Genomic DNA, 25,967 nt, shown 5'->3' with positions numbered 1-25,967 from the left:
ACGTGTTTACAATCAGTGTTCATTCTGCTGACTGGGCAATATCGTAATGATTCAACCAATCAATGAGAGGAATACCATGAGGAAATACTGATGTCAAGCTTTGTAAAATTCAGTGTAAACCGATATTCCAGAAAACAAGATTCGTTAATGGTGAAATATATTGAGCAACTTAGAAATTTCCAGAAGCGGAATCGTTATATAGAAAAATCATGTCTGATATATAACAATGACCTCTACATGACCTTTACCTTGGTGAGTTGTTTTGCCATCTTTCTCACAATGTCGTCGGTGTAATGATTTCTCAGTAACAGCGGGTGGTTGGACGCCTTCCGGAGCTGCATCAACATGGACGCCCCATCATTTGACTGTTTAACCCTGTCCTCCTTCATGACCTGCTTAAATTGCTGGATCAGTCGGTGGTAAAGCGCCCTCTGCTGGGGAATCAAGTCACAGTATAGGACTCTGTCTCGCTTCTGTGGAAGCTGCTGCTGAACCTGAAAATAAAATGTTACCATGGTTTCTGTTAAATAACGTCTACTTAGTACATCCATGCTGGCCAAACATTTATAGCCTATCGAGTTTACTTCAGTTATACATTGATATCAGAAGATATATTGTGTGGAAGTGTTGACGTCCTGCATGTGAACACATGACATATTCCAATTAATGTCAGATTACCTCTACTAGTGTATCTATTTACCATCTGTAGATTAATGTTAGATAATTTCACTAGTGTATGTATTTACTATCTGTAGATTAATGTTAGACAATCTAACTAGTGTATGTATTTACATCTGTAGATTAATGTTAGACAACCTCACTAGTTTATCTATTTACATCTGTAGATTAATGTCAGACAACCTCACTAGTGTATGTATTTACATCTGTAGATTAATGTTAGACAATCTAACTAATGTATTTACATCTGTAGATTAATGTTAGATAATTTCACTAGTGTATGTATTTACATCTGTAGATTAATGTTACACAACCTCACTAGTGTATCTATTTACCATCTGTAGATTAATGTTAGATAATTTCACTAGTGTATGTATTTACATCTGTAGATTAATGTTAGATAATTTCACTAGTGTATGTATTTACATCTGTAGATTAATGTTAGATAATTTCACTAGTGTATGTATTTACATCTGTAGATTAATGTTAGACAACCTCACTAGTTTATCTATTTACATCTGTAGATTAATGTCAGACAACCTCACTAGTGTATGTATTTACATCTGTAGATTAATGTTAGACAGTCTAACTAGTGTATGTATTTACATCTGTAGATTAATGTTAGATAATTTCACTAGTGTATGTATTTACATCTGTAGATTAATGTTACACAACCACACTAGTGTATGTATTTACCATCTGTAGATTAATGTTAGATAATTTCACTAGTGTATGTATTTACATCTGTAGATTAATGTTAGACAAACTCACTAGTGTATGTATTTACTATCTGTAGATTAATGTTACACAACCTCACTAGTGTATGTATTTACATCTGTAGATTAATGTTAGACAACCTCACTAGTGTATCTATTTACATCTGTAGATTAATGTCAGACAGCCTCACTAGTGTATGTATTTACATCTGTAGATTAATGTTAGACAATCTAACTAATGTATTTACATCTGTAGATTAATGTTAGATAATTTCACTAGTGTATGTATTTACACCTGTAGATTAATGTTACACAACCTCACTAGTGTATGTATTTACATCTGTAGATTAATGTTAGATAATTTCACTAGTGTATGTATTTACATCTGTAGATTAATGTTAGATAATCTCACTAGTGTATGTATTTACATCTGTAGATTAATGTTACACAACCTCACTAGTGTATGTATTTACCATCTGTAGATTAATGTTAGACAATCTCACTAGTGTATGTATTTACATCTGTAGATTAATGTTACACAACCTCACTAGTGTATGTATTTACCATCTGTAGATTAATGTTAGACAATCTCACTAGTGTATGTATTTACATCTGTAGATTAATGTTACACAACCTCACTAGTGTATCTATTTACCATCTGTAGATTAATGTTAGATAATTTCACTAGTGTATGTATTTACATCTGTAGATTAATGTTAGATAATTTCACTAGTGTATGTATTTACATCTGTAGATTAATGTTAGATAATTTCACTAGTGTATGTATTTACATCTGTAGATTAATGTTAGACAACCTCACTAGTTTATCTATTTACATCTGTAGATTAATGTCAGACAACCTCACTAGTGTATGTATTTACATCTGTAGATTAATGTTAGACAGTCTAACTAGTGTATGTATTTACATCTGTAGATTAATGTTAGATAATTTCACTAGTGTATGTATTTACATCTGTAGATTAATGTTACACAACCACACTAGTGTATGTATTTACCATCTGTAGATTAATGTTAGATAATTTCACTAGTGTATGTATTTACATCTGTAGATTAATGTTAGATAACCTCACTAGTGTATGTATTTACATCTGTAGATTAATGTTAGATAACCTCACTAGTTTATCTATTTACATCTGTAGATTAATGTTAGACAACCTCACTAGTGTATGTATTTACATCTGTAGATTAATGTTAGGCAACCCCACTAGTTTATCTATTTACATCTGTAGATTAATGTTAGACAAACTCACTAGTGTATGTATTTACATCTGTAGATTAATGTTAGACAATCTAACTAGTGTATGTATTTACATCTGTAGATTAATGTTAGATAACCTCACTAGTTTATCTATTTACATCTGTAGATTAATGTTAGGCAACCCCACTAGTTTATCTATTTACTATCTGTAGATTAATGTTAGACAATCTAACTAGTGTATGTATTTACATCTGTAGATTAATGTTAGACAAACTCACTAGTGTATGTATTTACATCTGTAGATTAATGTTAGATAACCCCACTAGTTTATCTATTTACATCTGTAGATTAATGTTAGACAACCCCACTAGTTTATCTATTTACATCTGTAGATTAATGTTAGACAATCTAACTAGTGTATGTATTTACATCTGTAGATTAATGTTAGACAATCTAACTAGTGTATGTATTTACATCTGTAGATTAATGTTAGATAACCTCACTAGTTTATCTATTTACATCTGTAGATTAATGTTAGACAACCCCACTAGTTTATCTATTTACATCTGTAGATTAATGTTAGACAATCTAACTAGTGTATGTATTTACATCTGTAGATTAATGTTAGACAATCTAACTAGTGTATGTATTTACATCTGTAGATTAATGTTAGATAACCCCACTAGTTTATCTATTTACATCTGTAGATTAATGTTAGACAACCCCACTAGTTTATCTATTTACATCTGTAGATTAATGTTAGACAATCTAACTAGTGTATGTATTTACATCTGTAGATTAATGTTAGACAATCTAACTAGTGTATGTATTTACATCTGTAGATTAATGTTACACAACCTCACTAGTGTATCTATTTACCATCTGTAGATTAATGTTAGATAATTTCACTAGTGTATGTATTTACATCTGTAGATTAATGTTAGACAATCTAACTAGTGTATGTATTTACATCTGTAGATTAATGTTAGGCAACCCCACTAGTTTATCTATTTACATCTGTAGATTAATGTTAGACAACCCCACTAGTTTATCTATTTACATCTGTAGATTAATGTTAGACAAACTCACTAGTGTATGTATTTACATCTGTAGATTAATGTTACACAACCTCACTAGTGTATCTATTTACATCTGTAGATTAATGTTAGATAACCTCACTAGTGTATGTATTTACATCTGTAGATTAATGTTAGACAACCCCACTAGTTTATCTATTTACATCTGTAGATTAATGTTAGACAACCCCACTAGTTTATCTATTTACATCTGTAGATTAATGTTAGACAACCTCACTAGTGTATGTATTTACATCTGTAGATTAATGTCAGACAACCTCACTAGTGTATGTATTTACATCTGTAGATTAATGTTACACAACCTCACTAGTGTATCTATTTACATCTGTAGATTAATGTTAGATAACCTCACTAGTGTATGTATTTACATCTGTAGATTAATGTTAGACAACCTCACTAGTGTATGTATTTACATCTGTAGATTAATGTTAGATAACCTCACTAGTGTATGGATTTACCATCTATAGATGGGTTATAGGATGCCAGGTCTCTCAAAACTAAGGATTTATTTTCACAGCAGTTAGAACACAACGTTTGGAGACTAACCTCCGACTTCAGCCTCCGTAGGACAAATGGTCGCATTATTCTCTTAGCCTGCTGAATTCTCTCCCTTTCATATCTACTTTTTGCTTTATCATCAGTTCCCCTCTGTATAATTTACAAAACAAAATAATATCGTAATACAAAATGTGGCATGAGAAATTAAACAAAATGCCAAGGAATATTCAGTGAAACTGTTCTTTCTTATATTGATCATGGAGAACAACTGTTTTCTGACATTGACCATTGTTGGTGTTATGGTTTAAAAGGGTTATTACATTGATCATGGAGAACATCTGCTTGAGTTGATCAGTTTTCCCACTGAAAATTTCTGGCATCACAAAACACAACAGCGACATAAGCTCCAAGAGGTTGTTTTGAAGGGGAGTGCCAGTCAACAGCAAACGCCGCTCCGCCTGTAAACAGAAAACTAATACCTGTAAACAGAAAACTTACAAGATGGACACTAAATTCTCTATACCTCATTAGATGTGAATGACTAAACTGACCTCTTGTTTCAAATCCCAAAGAAAATGAGTGAGAATTCCCTTCCCTTATACTAGAACCACAGATTGTAAACTGTTATTGTGTGAGAATTCCCTCCCCTTATACTAGAACCACAGATAGTAGACTGTTATTGTGTGAGAATTCCCTCCCCTTATACTAGAACCACAGATTGTAGACTGTTATTGTGTGAGAATTCCCTCCCCTTATACTAGAACCACAGATTGTAGACTGTTATTGTGAGAGAATTCCCTCCCCTTATACTACAACAACAGATTGTAGACTGTTATTGTGAGAAAATTCCCTCCCCTTATACTACAACAACAGATTGTAGACTGTTATTGTGAGAAAATTCCCTCCCCTTATACTACAACAACTGATTGTAGACTGTTATTGTGAGAGAATTCCCTCCCCTTATACTACAACAACAGATTGTAGATTGATTGTTGTAAGTCCATATATTAGTTAGCACGTACTGTTCTTGTAGTTATCATTTATATTCACATTTCCAATGTTTTTACTTTCGATATCTTTACCAACGTTTTTACTTTTGATACCTCTACCAATGTTTTTACTTTCGATATCTCATTACCAATGTTTTTACTTTCGATATCATTACCAATGTATCTTTACCAATGTTTTTACTTTCGATATCTTTACCAATGTTTTTACTTTCGATATCTTTACCAATTGAAATGTTAACCATTTCCTCCCGAATATGAACAAGGTGTGAATGAATCTTGAAAAACATACATACAGTATGACTATTTTAACGGTTGGAAATATTCCAAAAATTAATATTCCAAAAATAAAAGTAAAATGTAAATATGAAAAATAACATTTCATTTTTGAAAATACACAAGGGTATGAACAGCAAATCTTTATGCCAGCATACTCCATGAAGCACTTCATAAAGCATGCTGGGTAAAGTGTCATAGTTCATGCCCTTATGTATTTTCTAAAATTTATTTCTAAAATAACCCATAAATCATCACATCCAAATGCATACAGCACCTTTATCTAGTAAATATATACAATTACACCAACACCATTAAACACTGATTCATGGGAATCCACATTTTAATCCCATTAAAGCTTATGTTCAACAAAAAACTTCATTTTCTATAATTAATTACTCATCCACATCCCTACTAAAATTCATAATATAAGGAACTGGAATAACTTGAATATTGAATTTCATTTCTCAAGTACCATCATAAACGTAATACTAAATACTGCTGCGAATTTCTCTAGTATGTGTATCTGGTTGACTAGTGATGATGTAGCTCAGACTTACTGCAATTTTCATAAGATTTTGGTAGCGAAGTGACGACATGTTTTTTAACATGTGACCCTCATCAAAGATGGCGTAGTGAAACTCGACTTTCTTAAAAAGTGCTCGGTCTTCTACACTTCCCGTGGCCATGTTGTATCTAGAAAATGAAAGTAGACATCATTACAAAAGTCATATCTAGAAACTGAAAATAGAAAACTTTCCATGTGGAATCTAGACAATGAAAGTAAACATCATACAAAAGTTGTATACAAGAACTAAAGGTTGAAATCTTCACATAAGCTATAATGTAATCTTTCAACTGTTCACGTAAGACGGATGACACACGACAGACAGGTCTGACCTAAAACAAAAAAATCCTGCCTGTCTCATTAAATGTTGAAATATTTTTACCCCAGAAACAAATGATCTTTTTTTTTTTGCCCTATCACCACTTGACTATCAATTTTTCATACCCAATAAACATTTATAAAAATAAACGCTATAAAATGTGAATGTAAAATGTGAATCGCTGTTGATCATCCACACTGCTAACAATTGTACAGTCTTTCTGCTGTACCGGGATTCCTGACCACAAGTGCTTTCTCAATTTTAATCACCCACTACTTGCTTTGGGTTATTTCAGAACAGACTTATCTCTCTTTGCCTGCAGCTGTTTAAACAGTGACTTGTCAGCACATTTAATCTCCTCTTGCCCTAATCTTTTGTGAAAATCAATCTGAATTTCTGCCATCTTATGTAAATCATTTTCTGCTCTTGTAAGAGATTCTACATGCCACTTACATAGATACACATACAGTTGACCTTTGAACTTTGGTATCTTGAACATCGATATATGATTGATTGTGATTGTGTATTGTTTAACGTCCCTCTTGAGAATTTTTCACTCATATGGAGATGTCACCATTGACGGTGGAGGGTTCCAAAATTTAGGCCTATGTTCGGCGTTTATGGCCTTTGAGTAGGGAGGGATCTTTATCATGCCATACCTGCTGTGACACGGGACCTCGGTTTTGACAGTCTCATCCAAAGGTCCGCCCCATTTAGTCGTCTCTTGCGACAAGCAAGGGGTATTGAGGACCTATTCTAACCCTGATCATCGATAAATGAAAACCTTGGATATGTCAAAGTGATTTAGAATTTCCAACTATATTTTCTTCATGTATTTTAACCTCAATAATCTCAAGCTCTTGGACATCTCAAAGTTATTTCTAAGCCCCATCAAGTTAAACATAACATGGTTTGACTGTATGTAGAATTATTGTTACATTACCGTATATACTCGCCTATAAGTTGGATTTTTAGGAGTCAATTTTTGGTCCAAAACTCTATGTCCGACTTATAGGCGCGTCCTAAGAAGATTGGTATTTTTCTGGGCGGCGTAATGTAGTGTTTTTTAAACAACTCCGATGATTATCATAGACTACCACACAAATGATTATTGTTCACAAATATCTAGACATAGTGTATTGTTTATGTATTTTAAAATTATGTATAAAGTACAAGTATTTACATATTTTTATTTAGTTAAAAATTATTTAAATACCGGTAACTAATACTTTCAATTCAACTAATCTATTGTTTATCGGTAAAATTGAATTACGAACCCGATTTAGTATTGAAATATTCATATGTATACCGGCTGAAATATATTTCATAAAAAATTGAATATTGTTAACAGATAATTTAGATCATGATTCTTGACTCTTAAAAACTATCGTTGATACAATGAATTATACCGGAATCCCACAATAACAGTTTTCGCGAGGCGCGTGCCACTAAGTAAACACGGTGTCAGGTACTGGTAATTAGGAGACCATAATTGCTTAGGTAAACAAGGGATCATTGCCCATAATAGATCAAAGGTTGCGTTTAAACCCCAAACACACATGGCTTGGATATTGAGCACCTCATGATTATTAATTTCTCAAAATATTTTTTGAAACATAGGTAAAAACACTATAGAGCATTGACTTCAATTTGTCAACCGATTCTGACAAAAATTTGTACCCACTTATAAGCGGGTCAATGGCAAATTCCTACAAAATAACTTAAAAAATACAACCGACTTATAGGCGGCCCGACTTATAGGCGAGTATATACGGTACATAATGCTGAGATGATGTGACAGGTTTCAAGCTTTTTTACGTTTTATATCTGAACAAAATGAAATAAAGAAAGAAAGAATCATAACATCTCCTTTGGAGAAGATGAAGATTTCTAATTTGGCGACAATAAAACAAAATGTTTTACGTGGTGAGGACAACGTTGTATTCCTCCTTGGTGTCATACATCAGCGACAGTCGACTCTGACGCCGGTCCTCTATTGATCCATAATAAACCAGAAGGTTGACGTCCGGACACCAGGTCTCAAACTCTCGCATCCAATTCTCTGTAAGTTCCCAGAAATAAAACAACATTAATACAGGCACAAGTTAACATTGTCAGAGAATAATTACATTTCCAATGTTGACCTTCGATATCTTTACCAACTGATATGATAGTCATTTCCTCATGAATGTGAACAATGTGCGTATGAATTTTGATGAATATAGTACAACTACATTTATAACCCAAGCATAATGAAAATGAAATGTTGATATGAAAACAAAAATCACTTTTGAAAATACATGGGAGTATGAACAGCAACACTTCATGGAGTATACTTATCATGAACACAAAGTATGCTGGCACAAAATGTCATAGTTCATGCCTTCAAGTATTTTCAAAGAAAATCGCTCTTCTGCCGAAAAAAAAACAACAACTCAGAATCCCCGATTTCCTTTTACATACTCCTGTAAGAAAAGAGTTTTATCAAATCTGGGTTATCCTACTTTCTTTGTAAACAGATAAAAGTTTGCCAATTGCCAGCAGAGTTGTGTATGTTATAGGGGTAGATCACGTTACCTATTGTAGAGGAAGGAACAATGACGACATGAGGTCCCCTCTCCCCTTCCTCCATCAGATGAGCAATAAAGGAGATCGTCTGTATCGTCTTGCCCAATCCCTACAAGACAACGTAGACAATGAACTTACACAACAGTAAAGGAAGCAATCAACACAGTGTACTGACAACAACACAGGACTACTGCTAATGAATCGTTTGTACATTCTACAATTTACGAATAATTTTGTAGATTTTGTTCAATACTTAAAATACACTTACTGTCCATATCTAGCAATTTACAATTAACAACTGATATAATTTTCAATATTTAAAGGTCAGCATCCGTTTACCATTTCATCAGCTAAGATCCCATTCAGGTGCTGCGAGTGCATGATTCTCAACCAGTTCAACCCCACCATTTGGAACGGCTTCAAACGACAGCTGTAGTGAAACAACAGAGGCTTACATAAAATCAAAGTACTAGAAGTACTAACGGGCATTCCAGGAACCCACCATCTAAAACAGCTTCAAACGAGAGCTGTAGTGAAACAACAGAGGCTAAATTCCAATATTCAGGAAAAGTACACATCAAAAACAACCTCTGCATCAAAAATGCTTCTCACTTTTACTTAACAAACTTATCCCAGCAGACAGAGTGGGACGTGATGATTCCTAGCAGTAGAAGGACTAATAGTAACAGCTTCTCCCCACGTGATACTACCTGACTGCTACCGATTAGTCCAATTTATTACTGTGTTGGGGTGAGGGGATGAATATTTCTCCATTTTTAAAGAGAGATAGAATGTCTTTTTGTTCAGCTGCATCTTAAAAGAAAGGCACTTTAATTACCTACTTTCTAAAGGAGAACAGACTGTGTACAAAGTTATTTTTTCCCAATTTTTTGGTGGATTCATGAAAAGAAATATTAATCAAATGTGTATCTCATATTGAATAATTTTTCTGAAAAATTCCTCATGCATTTCGAGTGTGATTTTATGGTTTCTACCCAATATAAAAGTTGGTTGTGTATTTAAGATGGACAAAATATTGAAAAAAAAATTGATTCTAGAACAGAAATTGCTGCCAGTGGGTTGCTTTAAAATGTTATTTATCATGGAGTACAAAACATACTAGAAAAAAGACATGATATCAAATGTAGAATTAAAAAAAAAAAAAAAAAAAAACTTTTAAAACATTTTAAACTTTAAAAATGTCAAATATATATCTTCAATGTTTTTATAACATCTATAATGTACAAGGTCTGAAAATTTTTACATAAAAACTGTGAGAGGAGTTGGTTATACAAAGTAGGTAACATGCTTAAAAATGACAAAGTTCAACTACATCATGTACATGAATATTTTTCATAGAATGTCCGATCACTCCGAAAAAGACACATGCATATGTTCAATGTGTCCATAAAAACTGTACATAAATTGAGGAATTTCAAGTTAGAGGTGTGAGAGGTGTTGATTACACAAGATAGGTTCCGTCTATTCAGGACATGCTTAAAAATGACTAAGTTCAATTACATGTAAATTTTTCGAAAAATGTCTGATCACTTTCAAAAAGGTATATGCATATCTTCAGTTTATCAATAACAACTGTACAAAGTTTGAGGAACATCAAGCAAGAGGTGTGAGAGGAGTTGATTATAAAAAAAATTAAGTAAGTACCTTATTACAGGGACGCCCAACCCCAACCCCCCTCCCCCCTGTCATTCACCACTTTATCAGCTGTTTGCACATTGTGGTCTTACTAAGTAAATAGATACCCTGGTCCCAGGATCATGAAACATTTTAAGCTTAGTCATAATCTGAATATTGTGAAGACAATCATTCCAAAATAAAACTGTCATTCAGTATGGTTTTATAAAATTTGTAGTATCTGCAGATTAAGAGTTTCAGTTCAAAAACAATAAACATCTTACAGGTGATTGAAATTTGGAGTTAGTCTGAGTCTGTTATATGATCCCTGGGCCTGGTTGTTGAATTGTGCAATAACTTACTTCGGAGACAAGTTTCCTGGCTGTTTAGTTATTTGTATAGATTCATCATCGCTGCTTTCATCTATGTCCGTTTTCTTTGTCAGGCACGAAACAACGGTCTCCATTTTCTTTGAAATTCCCTCACATTTCTGCATGAGTTTGAGAATGACTTGTCGGACCCGGAAGATTTCTTTACAACCACTGACAATTTCATACGACAACGCTTTGTTGTTGCAAAATTCTGTCGTCTGAAATCAGACAAATCCATGCAACGGAATAAAATCATTGAGAAATACACAACACAGACAATAAATAATGCATGCTGTTAATTCAATACTGTGGAATCACTTTAATACATGGGAGCCAATGTTCGTGGGCAAGCAAAACTTTGCTGGTTCGTGGGGACGTAATTTCGTGGGTAAGCAATACGATGTTACAAGGAGAGATAACTCTACTGGGTTTTAAAAATGTTCGAGGACACGTAAATTCATGGGTAAGAGTAAACCACAAAATCCACGAACATCAATCCCCCACGGATAATGATGATTCCGCAGTATATTCAGACTACACATCACTCACTAGTTTGTTCCATGTCTTAAACGGCCTTAGCGACATGATGACCTCAGCACGCTTTTTGGAACAGCCAGGTGTTGCTGATAGTTCGTCTATTGTCGCCTCATCGAAGAAAGTCAGGATCTTCTCTCTCTCTGTCTTAGCACCTTCTGTGTCCATCTGAAGAACAAAGGTCATAGATGTCAAACTCAGTCAAAGGTTTCAGTAAGACTACACTACCACAAAATTCTTAACATTAATACAAGAGTATGCATGATTATTCACATGGAATTTCCCATATGAGTGTCAATTTGCCAGGATATGAAATCATAATTCTGCTGCTCCAAAAAAAAAAAAAATTACAGTTGTGATAATGATTATATGCAAAATATCAATAAGCAATGATTGATAGATTTTTAAATTTCAAATGGATGAAACACAGAAAATTCTGCATGAATGAGCAAAGGAAACATAGTTCACCATTGACGGCTTTCTTACAATGCACGAAACATTTGGTCTGTAGAATATCAGCTGAAAAGTATCGTCACATGCATACCACTCAATTTGAATCAGGAAATAATAGTGTTTAATGTAGTAATTAAGGCTATACGGACCGTGGATATCGACCTGGGTAGCTCAGTGGTTAGAGCACCTGACTAGTAATGCAGGGTCCCGGGTTTGATTCCCGGTCCAGCCAAAGATTTTCTCCTCTCTCCTATACTACATTTGGTGCCATTGAACACCCCTGGTCTTGCAGGTGAAGGTCCTGTTAGGGGCGAAAAGAATCTGGGTTGTGTGTCTTCGAGGGCAAAGACTATTTAAGGAGGGAGGAATGTAGTAATTAGGGCTATATGGACCGTGGATATCGGCCTGGATAGCTCAGTGGTTAGAGCACCTGTCTGGTAATGCAGGGGTCTGGATAGCTCAGTGGTTAGAGCACCTGACTGGTAATGCAGGGGTCCTGGGTTCGATTCCCAGTCCAGCCAAAGATTTTCTCCTCTTTCCTATATATACTACATTTATATATATATACTACATTTATATATATACTACATTACAAAGATATGCACCAGGTTAGAGTTTCTATAATGGATTTTTAAGGATGATCATAATTTTGAAAATATAACTGTTGGTTTTGAAGGTTCAAAATGAAGGGCAAGTAATGATTTTTATCAGTGCTTCAGATTTCTGTTAAACGCCTCACCTCAATGCTGTCATCGCTGTCTGCCTCTTCATCTTCACTTCGGAAATCCTCCTCCTCATCCTCTAGAGCCGCTGAGGAAGACAGAAACAGACGACTTTAGACACAGACTATACCGAGGTATCAATTTGAAAATCAAAAACCTACACCGTACTTCACAGATACAAATTCCTTTCCAACTTGTCTCCTATGTTGCTCAGCTCTGTAGACAAACCTTGTCTCTCCTCTAACTTGTCTCCTATGTTGCTCAACTCTGTATACAAACCTTGTCTCTCCTCTGACTTGTCTCCTATGTTGCCCAGCTCCAGAAGGGCGTCGTCAGTCTGCCAGTTGTTATTCTCTAAGGCCTGATGTAAGTCCTGTAAACAGAGTCAACAAACTCAGTACACAAGTAACACACTCATTGTCATACCAGTAACCACACCCACACTTACTGTCATACCAGTAACCACACCCACACTCATTGTCATACCAGTAACCAAACCCACACTTATTGTCATACCAGTAACCACACCCACACTCATTGTCATACCAGTAACCACACCCACACTCATTGTCGTACCAGTAACCAAACCCACATTCATTGTCATACCAGTAACCACACCCACACTTATTGTCATACCAGTAAACACACCCACACTCATTGTCATACCAGTAACTGCCGCGAGCTGTTAATGAATACCAAAAACAGCAAGCTTTCATTGTAGTCTTTCTCTCGGTGAGGAATCAGTAAAGCATCAGTAACAGCGATAAAGGAACACCATGAAATCCCATTACTGAAGGAAGCCATTTTCAGAAATTCTCTTCAATCCTTCGACTTCCCATGGAGATTCATGTTAGAATGGATCCTCAGTACCCCTTGCTTGTTGTAAGAGGCAACTAAATGGGGCAGTCCTTCGGATGAGACTGCAAAAACTGTGGCCCCATGTCACAGGTGTGGCATGTTAAAGAACCCTTCCTGCTCAAAGACCATAAGCGCTGAGCATAGGCCTAAATTTTTTTGTGCCCTTCACAGGCAATGGTGACGTCTCCATACGAGTGAAAAATTCTCTCAAGGGATGTTAAACAATATACATTCAATCAATCAACAGCCTTGGGTATATTGATATCATTAAGATATCCTTTGGCCATCATTGCAAACCTATCAATTTGCTGTAACGTAATTGCTACAGTTTTAAATCCATTTAATTAATTTTATTAGGATCTGTATTCATCACATTGTTCAAAACATGGTGCTTTGCAATGTAGTAAATCAGATTTTGAAATTGACACCCCCCCCCCCCCCCCCCCCAATACCCACCTAATTAATGTGTCATGTTACAGCAAATAATTTTTTTTTTCAAGAATGGACTTCAAACCAACACCTTACCCTAACCTTAACCTTACCCGTCTTTTCTTCTGAGGAAATGCCTCTTGCAGGAAAATAATCCGCCTCTCCTTCTCCTTTTCCGAGATCTGGGAAGGGTCAAGGTCACAAGATTCGATGGGTCGAGCTCGTTTCCCAGGACGATGAACCGGTGACCCTCCGTCTTCTGAATCGCTGCTTTCCTGATGAATTATCCGCTTCTTCGGTTTCTTATTTCTGAATGCCTTAGCTAAAACAAATACTCTTTTTAAATCTTTATCTAAATTGATAAGAAGATTTTTCAACACTTTTCACACTATATTCTCCTGTAAAACTTTGATCCCCTATTACAGTCCCACCTGGGGCCACATTTTGAACGAACTTGAATCTGCACTTTCTGAGGATGCTTGCTTTTTACTATATGACTAATCAAAGCCCTGCTGCTCCTGAGAAAAAGATTTTGATAAGATTTCCTTCTCATTTATTTCCATGTAAAACTTTGATCCAATATTGTGATCCATCTTACTCTGGTGCCATGGTTTGAACAATTTTGAAGTTTTGTTTTTTCTGGTTCAGTGGTTTAAAACACCCCAATTCAATTTCTTTATTTCTTAATTACCTCCCCTTTGAAAAGGGTATGACCCTTCACTTGAATTTTAAATCCCCTTAACCTAAGATGCTTTATTATGGCAAGTTTGGTTGAAAACAACACTGTGGTTCTGAAGAAAAAATTCCAAAATAAGTGAAGTTTACAGACGAAAGGACAGACAGACAAAAAAAAGCAAAACCCTTATCTGGAAAAATACAGCATTTGAAAGTTGATAATTGTACTGGTTGAATCACGATTTCTGTTTCTTTTATACTCTTGCGTGACTTACACCCATCGATCACATGATCAACAGCCTCCTCCACATTCCAACTGCGGGCCTCCAAAGCTTCCTGTAACACCTCCATGGGGCGGTCCGGAAACATCGACTTCAGGTGATTGACAGCTTCCGTCTGCTCCGGAGTCAAGTCATCCCCAAAGCCCTGTCGCACAACCTGCTTGGATTTCCTCCTACACAATACCAAGGGAGACAAGTCTGATGAATGGAGACACGCTATCAAGGGAAGCAAGAGACGCAATATCAAAGGGATATTACATTTCTTGCCATCTCTCCTAAAGCATAAACATTAGACACTATCACCATATTTTTGTTATATTCAGGCAGAGGCCACTCTATTGAATACACTGTGCTTGTTAAAGCCTCATTATACCTCTGTTTTGTTGAGGTAGAAGCCATTCCATTGGACATGCCATTATACCTCTGTTTTGTTGAGCTAGAAGCCATTCCATGGGACATGCCATTATACCAGGCTTTGCAAAAAAAGTGGTCAATATGAGTATTGACCAACCCAGTGGTCAATACTGGTTAAAACCTGTTAATACTGGTCGATTGAAAATTATTTGGTCATTATAGTCTGTGTTATCTATTTTAAATGTTTAAAGGTCATAGGAGAGGGTTTTTAACAATACCTTTTCTCTCCATAATTATCAACTTTGTTTCATAAGACTCCTCATAAAAATGCCTTTTTAAGATTAATAACGATATTAACTCGAAGAAATTGAGGTGCAAAGGTAGTCGGAATAGAAAATCGTTACCCGATTATCGTTCCTGATTTCCTGAATTTGTGACGTCATAAGAGACCACACTCAGATTTGCGAATCAACACAAAAGCACATTCATAGACGATTTATTCGCAACTGGAGGAGTTTTTGAATGGAGAACCATAGTTTGTTATGCAAGGATATCACTTTGAACTCCTAATTAATGCAAATGCCAGCCACATCAACGATTTTTCATCGGAGGACGAACAAGAAGATCAATCACTTGAGGTCCTATTTATTCCGAATCAGTTGACTTGAAATAATACTGACTGGTTAATGATAAATGCATGATAATTTCATAGTACAATCTCTGATGACAATAAGAGAAATATAGACAGCTATTACTTGCGCTATTTATAACCCCTTGCAGACACGGTGACGCAGCATCGGGGGTTTTTTTTCCAAGGGGGGGGGGGTGTCAAATTGAAGGTTGACTGACAAGAAAGGTGGGTACCCCCTCATCCCCCTTTGGTTTTATGTGCCAAAGTCCCACCCTGACTCGGATATATTGTATAGCCAGATCGGAATTTCCTTTGCACACATCGTGCGTGAGTGCCGTATTTTGAATTTGTTTTCATAGGATTTTTACAAGTATAGTGAGCTATTTTAGTTTAACAGGTGAATATAATAATAAATATAAATGGCTTTAACATTCTTTTACAATAAGATTTGCGACATTAGGGGCTATATGAAGAATAATTTACCATCACATTAGCCGCTATAAGGGCTCTTTCTTGCGTATAATGGTTGGAACTGGAAGCCAGAGGAAGAACGATTTCTTCGTCTGGACCAGTTATTGAAGAAACTGTCGAAAAATCCGAATGTCATGACTGTTTTTGTTGGCCATGCATTTTGGACGAGTCACACAGACAACTTTAGGTAGCCAAAGAATTCTGGTGTGCGGTCCAGAAAAATTAATTCAAACAGAATAAAACTTTCTAATTTAAACAGTTTTGGAATATGTTGAGTCATCGTGGGGTGTGGGATGATGATCAGTTCATAAGCTGCACATAGCCAGAAAATCTGCACAGTACACAGGAACTCCAGTCGGAAACTGTATGTTTGGCAGTCATACATCGTCGGATATCCAGTAGGCAGTCAAATGGATACAAGAAAACTTAGAAAAAAGAATAATCTGCCTAATTTATCAATAGCTAACTTTCTCATTTATACAAAATAAATTTATCGAGGTTTAAGTTTTACATGTTGATTCATTAGATTTAATTATCAACGTTTCGATTAACCTGCGCAAGAAAAATGACTCCCATGAATTTTTCAATCTTACAAAAACGTACAGGTAATGCAGGTAACACAGATAACACCCCCTGTATTTGGGACGGTATATACAAGCTAGCAGGGTTCCCTCGGGTTCGGGGCTTCACTCCTGCCCCGCACTTAACTTACCTGAGGAAAACCGACCGGTTGGTCAAAATCCTCGGCCTTTAATTAATTTTTTGTTTTAAATTTTGACCCCAATAAGGAAACCAACGTGCAAATTAGTGCTTCACTTGAAGAAAATCATCCCCCAACTCTTGCATGAACGTAAAAATTGGTTTATTTCACCTGATATAAAAACTTGTAATTTCAATATCGCTTCACCATTTGCTTTGAACATTCTTTTTTAAACAGAAAAGGGGGGGGGGGGGGGGGGGGGGGGGGGTCTGATAATGCAACTTTCAAGATATAAAGTTAGTAGACCTATTCATTTTCAATTTATTTACTTATATATTCAGAGGAAAAGATTCTGATCAGAAGAGCTTCATATGACTATTTCATAGTCAAATTCATTTTTAAACAAATCAGATTGTGTTTAAATACTAAATTATAAATATCTGTACTACCGTCATTATACAGTCAACATTTTACAGGATTTTCTCGTCTTCACCATGCTTTCAGTTGGTCTGTAGTTGAAAATAGTTAGAACTGCATCTGGTCGAAGATTTAATTTCATAAACCCATTAGTTTTTGCCAGAGTAGAGTGTATACAATAACGAAACTGATCCACATCAACCCCCGTTTACAATCGTATTGTACAATCGCGTAAAATAAAAATGATTGTCAAACAACTTTGAGTTCCGTGTTCTCGGTGTAGATTTCACACCAAAGTCTTTCTGAACGTTGGATCATTTAGACAAAAGTATATAGAAATACCTGATTTGCTACATTACAGTTGAATGTAAGCACATTGAACATTTTGACGGCTAAAACCCGCAGTTGTTAGTATAAACAAATACACATTTGCGTCAGGCTGGTCTCTTTTGACGTCATCAAGCAAGGGAGATAAGTCATCTTACTATTTTGATACTTCACACCACAGCAACATTTGACGGTCTGTAGCGTCTGTTACCTTACGATATTTTCTGAATGACTTATTTACTTATGTTAAGTAATTAAAGAAGAACACATTTTCATGCAAAACAATTTTTTTTTGAAAATCGTCTCCTATGACCTTTAAGTGACCATTATGGTAAATACTGTAATTCATAACATGCACTATCAGTTTATAATATACTTATAAGTCATAATATTAAATAAATAATGTACAAATGACTCTGTTGAATTGGAAAAGATGTAAAAGTTTCTGTTCAAAATCCTTAGTTTAACAAGAACTACCTTTAAGTATTCTTTCATCAATCTTCATTTTAACTGTTAAACAAACATTTGAGGGGGTGGGTTGGTAACAATAACAGACACAATGGTAATCTCTGGTCCCAGTCTATGCTTATTAACACCTGTCAACTCTGTTTCCTGTGCTCAGATAATGTCCAGCTACCTTTTATTCTTAATCTGTCCAGGTACATGTATTAACAGGTCTGTCTCCAATTGTCAAGCTACGTTATAGAACTGTGACCCTCTGGTAGGTACTGAAGATATTTCGGTCAGTTTCAGCAAACCAAATATATTAAACTTATGAAATTACATTTGATTATCTAATGAAAAATATTAATCAACAATTGATCCATATATTGAAAAGACTTAATTTATCTTTATCTTAGCAAGAAATGTACAAAAATAGGAAAGTGGACAGTTAAAATCACAAGTGACCAGTAATGACCACTTGGGGAGTATTGACCAGGACGGTTAAAACCACTGGTTAAAACCGGGGGCGGTTTTAACCACCCAACCCTGCATTATACCTCTGTTTTGTTGAGCTAGAAGCCATTCCATTGGACATGGCATTATAACTCTGTTTTGTTGAGGTAGAAGCCATTCCATTGGACATGCCATTATAACTCTGTTTTGTTGAGGTAGAAGCCATTCCATTGGACATGCCATTATACCTCTGTTTTGTTGAGGTAGAAGCCATTCCATTGGACATGCCATTATACCTCTGTTTTGTTGAGGTAGAAGCCATTCCATTGGACATGCCATTATACCTCTGTTTTGTTGAGGTAGAAGCCATTCCATTGGACATGCCATTATACCTCTGTTTTGTTGAGGTAGAAGCCATTCCATTGGACATGCCATTATACCTCTGTTTTGTTGAGGTAGAAGCCATTCCATTGGACATGCCATTATACCTCTGTTTTGTTGAGGTAGAAGCCATTCCATTGGACATGCCATTATAACTCTGTTTTGTTGAGGTAGAAGCCATTCCATTGGACATGCCTGTAACGAATACTGCACCACTTCTTTATGCATGCATGCGTCGTCTCTAGTATCTGATGATACAGAAATCCACACTATGATTGTGAAGATAGCATACATGATATGTTGTATGAATATCCCATTATCGAATCATATTAGATATCCATATTTCTAATTGTTTATGTATATGTATTATGATTCCGAATTTCCTCTACGAAACGAACCCATTAACGCCCATCTATATTGCAAATGGATGGAATACTGACACAAACCTACCTATTTCTATAAAGGTATCATTCTAGGACTTTATTCACCCATCCATGAAATACAACACCTTATAATCGCTGTATAAGAGCCCCTTTTTCATAATGAGCATTTTGTGTACTTCACTTCGAATACAGCGCCAATTCGTTCAGTACCGTATGATTTGCGGGTGTTTAAGTTTGGCCCTGCCAGGCGTTAGGTATATGAATGGCAGAAAATGCTGGCAGAAAAAAGATTGGGTAGTACCATCATGGAGCCATCAGAGCCCACAGGAATGAGAATTATTTTATAGATATAACCCGAAAATTTAGGTTGGGTAAGTCTGATGCCATTTCATACCCAGTATATTTGGATCCCCAATCAGTATTCCATTCAGTTTAGACACGTTGGGTAAATTCCCAATGTCATTGCGTAAATTTCATACACACAGAAGATAATCATTATATGTAATATATAAATGCTATTTCATCTTTTGATATATTTCATGCATTTACAATAATTAGTAAATTAATTCCAATCTTAATAAATTCATAGAAAATCCAATAGCTCGTTTTTATTGGGAAAATTTCAGAAATAAGAGGATCCACAAATATTTTTGTAACTACCCAAGGCGGAAAACATTACATGCCATTATACCTCTGTTTTGTTGAGGTAGAAGCCATTCCATTGGACATGCCATATTCCTTTGAAAACCAGGGGGAGGACATAGGATCTGTGTCATCGTCCCCGATACAGTTCTTGTTTGACCCCTTGACCTTTCCGCGGAAGATAGGAGAGTCCGGACTACTAGGCTGACAGTCTGAAATAACAAGATTTTGTTTTACTTATAAATGCATACAAGACAATGCTAATGGAGAGATAATATGCGAAAACAACTGCTAGTCTGTAACGATGACCCTGATAAAACAAGAATTTTTATAAGCCATAAGAAAGACCCAATTTTTTTTACCCCCGTTTTTCATGAGAAGTAGGCGTGGTCTATTTAGCATACTTGTAGGAGTTATTTCCTTGACTGAGCGGGGTCTGGGGGGATGCTAATCTCTATACACAGTTGTTGCTTGTTAGTGAAATACACAGGAAATAGAGAGGGGGACTTCTAATGTTAGACAACTCCATATTATTTGTGGAATTAAACAATCAAACTGAATTTTGCAATCTAATTTGATTTCTCTACAAAATAAATGCCTCTCTTTTCATTTTATTCAAAATCGTACTTTCATTGCCTTTTCCAAAAATAAGTAGCATTTAAAATATGAAAATATTTGGGGTTGAAATGTCTCATCAAAAAAATTATTCTGCTGCAAAATCAATGTGCAAATTTATATCAAAATGCTTTTTTTCCAAATTATGTGCTGAATATCTAGAATAAAATTGGCATATACAGGATGCATCAAATAAAATTATTTTGAGGGACACGAAGGTCCACTCGGACTGCCCATTTGTTGCATAATCAGAATAATGCACATAAGTAGAATTTTTAGTGAGACAATTTTAAGTTTTCTGCTAATTCCCGACCCCAAGACTAATTGTTTTCTAAATATGTCACTAATCATTTAAGAATTACTGATATCTGCTAAATTCCCAACCGTAAGACTAGTCGTTTTCTAAATATGACACTAACCATGAAAATTATGGATCTCTTCAATGAAATAACTTTAATCATACATGTAGTATCAAACTAACTCCATGCTTGTATTAATATCTGATAAAAGTATAGAGAGTGTGTTTTACAAGTTATAAAATGCTGGGGGGAGCCAATTATTCAAACAGAAAAAGTACTTTGTCAAAAAAGGAGAGGGGGTGTTGCCACATGCCTGCCAAAGTATATGTCCATGTTAGTTTAATACTTGTTCCTGTTCTAATGAACTTTAGGAGCAAGACCAAACAATCGATGTTGGATAAAATATCAATTCAGTTTGGGGGAATAGGTAAAAGCTCCCTCAAGTTTTGGTCATCAGACCATTGATTTTGTCATAATAAATGAATAATTTTGGTATGAGTTTAAAAAAAAGAAAAAGAAAACTAGTCTTCTTTGTCAATAATCAAAACCTTTTTTGTTGCGGTAAAAAAACTATAGCATTGTTTACAATACACACACATCAGTTGACCTTGAATGAGTGGAGAGAGCGTATTGCAAGTGACTCATTGAATGTTTAGAAATATATTAACATTAATTTAATACATTTTAAGATACATGTGCCATTTAAAATCTACATTTGTTAATAAACAGTAGAAAGTGCACATCATGTATTATACAGTGTTTAGTACTGTACTAGATATAGTTGTATCATTGCTAGGACTGAAACGATTCACCAAAATATCGATACTGTTCAATATAAATGCTCGATTCAATGTTCGATTCATTGTCTCGTTCTTCGGTGCGATACGTTTTTTAAAATCTAGTCTAGATCAGTAAAATACAACAGGCTTGACTTAAATACTTATCTAAAAATGTATGAGGGACAAAATCATGTCCGATAACGCTCAGACTGCTGTCAGCCTCAAGTCTGACAAAAACAATAATGAACTTAATCAGTTTAAGCTACGTAGAGTACATAGCCAACAGGCATCTTAGCGTTCCGCAGTTTGGAAACATTTTGCTTTTAAAATTGTGACTGTGAATCTTTGTACTAATTACATTTTTCTTTAACGTTATCACTGATTTCTTCTATAATGATTTCTTCTATAAAATGTATTGCATTGAAAATATTGAATTATGGCATTAGTATTGCAATATGTTAGGGCTGAAACAATTAATCGCGGTTCACTCGAACCGCGATTCACAGCATTCGGTTCAATTTTCGGTTCAACATCTCCAAATTTCGATTCGGTCCATGTTTACATTTTTTCCGGAAATAAAGAATTCAACACGGATTTGGTTTTTTACCTTACAATTTAATACAACAAAAATGGCGGACGCTAACACTGGAATCGTGAATCCGGCAAATCTAAGGTCCCCTGTATGGAAGCATTTTGGTTTTAAAGAGAACGGAACTGCGGCAGTATGTAGAATTTGTTTCACAGAAATAAATTACCAATACTCTTGGATATTTTATAGCAAGTGATATAATAAAGACCATATTCCGTTGTTGAAAACGATGAATTTCAGGGGGGAAATGAAATAAAAACATGAAAGTTGTGTATTTTTTATTGTTTATTAGAGTTTTTGACAACTATTGAATTGAATCGAAAATAATCGAATTGTGACCTAAGAATCGAAAATTGAACCGAACCGTGAGGTACCTGAATCGTTTCAGCCCTACAATATGTATCGTATTGTGAAGGGAATGTATCGTCTTAGCCCTTGTCATTGCATGATATTCGATTTGTGATTCATCATATTAAGTTTGTAAGGGGGGGGGGGGGGGGGGGCATCAAATTGAAAAGAGACACACTGAGGAGTGTCACCCTTAGCTAGTGAAGATGAGGGCGATGGGGGGTCTTGATAAGAATTATGGGAGTTAAGTTTTTCATTGGAACATTTGATCTCACACCTTACATGAGATCAATAAATGTTAAAATTGATTAATTAACACATTTTATGCAATATTGGATGTCTGAGTACAAAATAACAGTTATCTGCCTGGGAATGGGTAGATCCCCACTCACCTGTGTTAATACTTTCATTCTCACCTTCAGACAAATCAACCAAACAAGAGGAAGTTTTATGACGCATACACTTTGGCTCTAACATGCAGGTTTTTATCTTTATTGAAAGGTCACTCTCTAGCATATCACCAACACTGTCACTACAACATGTCATATTACAAAAACAACAATGGCATTATTACTTTGCTTTGTATTTTGTTATGTTGATTGTTTCTAATGATGTTACAGAAAGAGATAGGTAGAATATTTGAAATAAATCTAGTTGTGCATTATTTTTCACTTTTCAGGTCGCATTTAATTTTGATAATAATCTCAGCTATAGCAGAAAACTTAATACTAGAGAGTAACCTAATGATAAAATCATACAAACCAGATGTAAAATAAAAAATTAATAAATTAATTTTGCACACTGGCACACACAGTTCCAGATGAAAAAAAATTAGAATGTGTCTATATTTGTCGCAATACTATTCATCCAAAAAAAAAAAAAAATGAAATGTTTTGTGAGAGTAATTTAGATATATCAGGATTTATAATCTGCTGATTCAGAACATATGGACTGATCAAACTAAATTTCATCAGTCATGTTTAAAATTAATTGGGGAGGCCCAGTGGACCAGCAGATTTTGGGAACTCTGTTTACAAGCCTTCTATCAAAACACAATAATCACAACACATATTTTGTGATATATATGTTTGTCATAGCTATATCTATATATCAAATAGGGCTGTCGGGTTTCCAAAAATTTTTGGGTCGGTTCTAATTTTTTTCACTTTTTTGAGTTCAGGTATTTCGGTTTGGGTCTATATATAACTATTTCAAAAATCTAATATACAGTTAAAATCAAAAACCTTTATTGTATTTTGTTACAATTATTATTAGGGGACGTGGACTGTGGTTTAGACTCGACATCCATGGTACTAAAAACAGCATTGTCAATTCTACTCATTTCTACTGGAATCCATTCCATGCTTTCAATGTTTTGTCATTGACGATGTTGATCCTGTGGCGTATTCTAAATGTGTCTGACATATCTTACACACTGTCATTGTTTACAGTTTTTTCATTAAAAAATTGATCAAAATACAGCCATTTTTGAGAATTTTGACAACATTTCATTTAAATGGATTTCTAATAATGATTCTATTTTAAAAACCAGACTAGAACCGAAATACAGAAAAATGGAACTGAACAACAGGACCCGCGGTTTTCTGGTTATTTCAGGTACCTGTTGCATCCCTAGTATTAAAGTATAATTCTACTGAACATAGAGCAAAAACATGAATGGAATCTTATTTCTCTCATTGTCAGTTCTTGAGTCGGTAATCAAATAAACACAGAGGCCATTCTATACCCCGAGAAGCTCTGTACCCTAGAGACACCCCTAACGAATAAACACACAAGACACCCTGACTCTCTGAGATACCTCTAATGAATATCAAACATATCAAGACAGCGTCAGAGACACCCCTACCCTCTGTGTTTTGTGTGAATGGATCCTGGCTTCCGAGATCCTGACTCGGGTTGTATGGAATGGTCATCTCGCTGTTCTGACTTCCTCCCTCCTGATCTGAGTAGAGGATTGTTGCAGATGAACAGTTGCTTGTTTGGCTGTCTGTTTGCCCGTCTGTTCCCTTACTGTCATGCTGAATACCTCCATTTGTATCGGAGCTAAACAAGCTCTCACTACCTGAGGTGAGTTTAGGAACTTGCTTTTTCACAAAACGATAATTCATCAGTGAGTTTAAGCTTGGACTTTTGCTTGCCATCATCAAATCTGAAAATAAAAATAAACCATTGTTCAGATTAAGAAAAAAAAATAAAATAGTCAGTCTTCGAAAATCGTCAGTCTACAGTCTTTCCATCGAATTTCTAGTTTTTGTAGTCAATTATCAAACAACGATTCATTTCAAGTCATGTCAAAGTAGATCTTGAGGAGTACCTGTACATATTTTTATCAAGTTTATGTAATTATGATTTTTAATAACTACAGTACAATCATCTTCAAATCATTTACGTCTGCGAGGGCAGTGCTTTGTTCTACAAATGTACTACTAAATAAACATCAGAAAGTGTGCACTCGGTAATCTGAAAAGAAAGGATTACCTTACCGTCTATTGTCTATCATCAATTCATTCAATCTTCTTTTTACTTATCCAACACAATAAAAAAAAAAAACTTGCGGGAAGTACAATTTTACCTCCATAACGAAAAGAACTACACAGTGAAAATGTTAATGCGTACTTTATTATTTCGATCAATATACCCAGATGTAGTTTTGTATCGAATAAAATACCCATGGTATTAAGCTTAAACTGCCCCCTTGATATAATCATACAACTTTGGAAATTTAAAAATTTCTATGTTGAATACATTCGTACAAGTTGTGAAGATATCTGTTTAACATCGTGGGATTGACATAAATCGATGTGCAAGATTAGACCTAGCCTACATGTAGAAATTGAAAGTCCTCACTACATCACATGCTAGTTAATTTTAGAGAAGTTGGTTAAGGTATGCCTGTCCACTTCTCTAAAGAGAATACATCACATATACTAGTTCCAAGCATTACACAAGAGAGAGAGAGAGAGAGAGAGAGAGAGAGAGAGAGAGAGAGAGAGAGAGAGAGAGAGAGAGAGAGAGAGAGAGAGAGTGAGTGTGTGTGTGTGTGTGTGTGTGTGTGTGTGTGTGTGTGTGTGTGTGTGTGTGTCGAGAGAGAGAGAGGTCGTATTACAGTTTATAATATTCTAATTTTTATAGAAGTTTGGTAGGAATGCACTTTTTTAATGGGAGAGAGGGAAGGAAATAGTGAAATAGAGTAACTGATAGAGGATAGA

General features: G+C 35.2%; 2 protein-coding genes and 1 non-coding gene across 4 annotated transcripts in view; 1 reads left to right on the top strand and 2 right to left on the bottom strand.

Annotated features, from left to right (window-relative positions):
* LOC130052486 (SWI/SNF-related matrix-associated actin-dependent regulator of chromatin subfamily A containing DEAD/H box 1-like) overlaps positions 1–25,438 on the bottom strand; it is a 33,996-nt gene extending 8,558 nt beyond the window's left edge. The window contains exons 1-16 of one of the 2 annotated variants that reach the window (XM_056157623.1): positions 25,242–25,438; positions 24,605–24,907; positions 20,157–20,319; positions 14,899–15,077; positions 14,062–14,270; positions 12,941–13,034; positions 12,679–12,749; positions 11,502–11,654; positions 10,944–11,170; positions 9,286–9,376; positions 8,956–9,055; positions 8,302–8,440; positions 6,052–6,187; positions 4,529–4,666; positions 4,257–4,358; positions 249–494 (exon numbers count right to left, since the gene is read on the bottom strand). In XM_056157623.1, coding sequence (XP_056013598.1) covers positions 249–494; positions 4,257–4,358; positions 4,529–4,666; positions 6,052–6,187; positions 8,302–8,440; positions 8,956–9,055; positions 9,286–9,376; positions 10,944–11,170; positions 11,502–11,654; positions 12,679–12,749; positions 12,941–13,034; positions 14,062–14,270; positions 14,899–15,077; positions 20,157–20,319; positions 24,605–24,902 — 2,346 coding nt within the window. In that variant the 5' untranslated portion in view covers positions 24,903–24,907; positions 25,242–25,438. Of the gene's footprint in view, positions 1–248; positions 495–4,256; positions 4,359–4,528; positions 4,667–6,051; positions 6,188–8,301; positions 8,441–8,955; positions 9,056–9,285; positions 9,377–10,943; positions 11,171–11,501; positions 11,655–12,678; positions 12,750–12,940; positions 13,035–14,061; positions 14,271–14,898; positions 15,078–15,277; positions 15,315–20,156; positions 20,320–24,604; positions 24,908–25,241 lie in introns of those variants that run through there. The other variant, XM_056157624.1, reaches the window with a different exon arrangement.
* The window catches only part of LOC125674919 (uncharacterized), a 64,981-nt gene that overhangs the window by 20,027 nt on the left and 18,987 nt on the right, over positions 1–25,967 (bottom strand). The window lies entirely within an intron of this gene.
* On the top strand, positions 12,387–12,460 carry Trnat-ggu (transfer RNA threonine (anticodon GGU)). The gene has a single exon. It is a non-coding gene; the product is annotated as a tRNA-Thr (tRNA).

Source organism: Ostrea edulis, chromosome 3 (genome assembly GCF_947568905.1).
Source record: "Ostrea edulis chromosome 3, xbOstEdul1.1, whole genome shotgun sequence".
Taxonomy (NCBI): domain Eukaryota; kingdom Metazoa; phylum Mollusca; class Bivalvia; order Ostreida; family Ostreidae; genus Ostrea; species Ostrea edulis.
The sequence above is the reverse complement of the archived record's forward strand: the minus strand, read 5'-3'. Positions and strand labels throughout refer to the sequence as shown.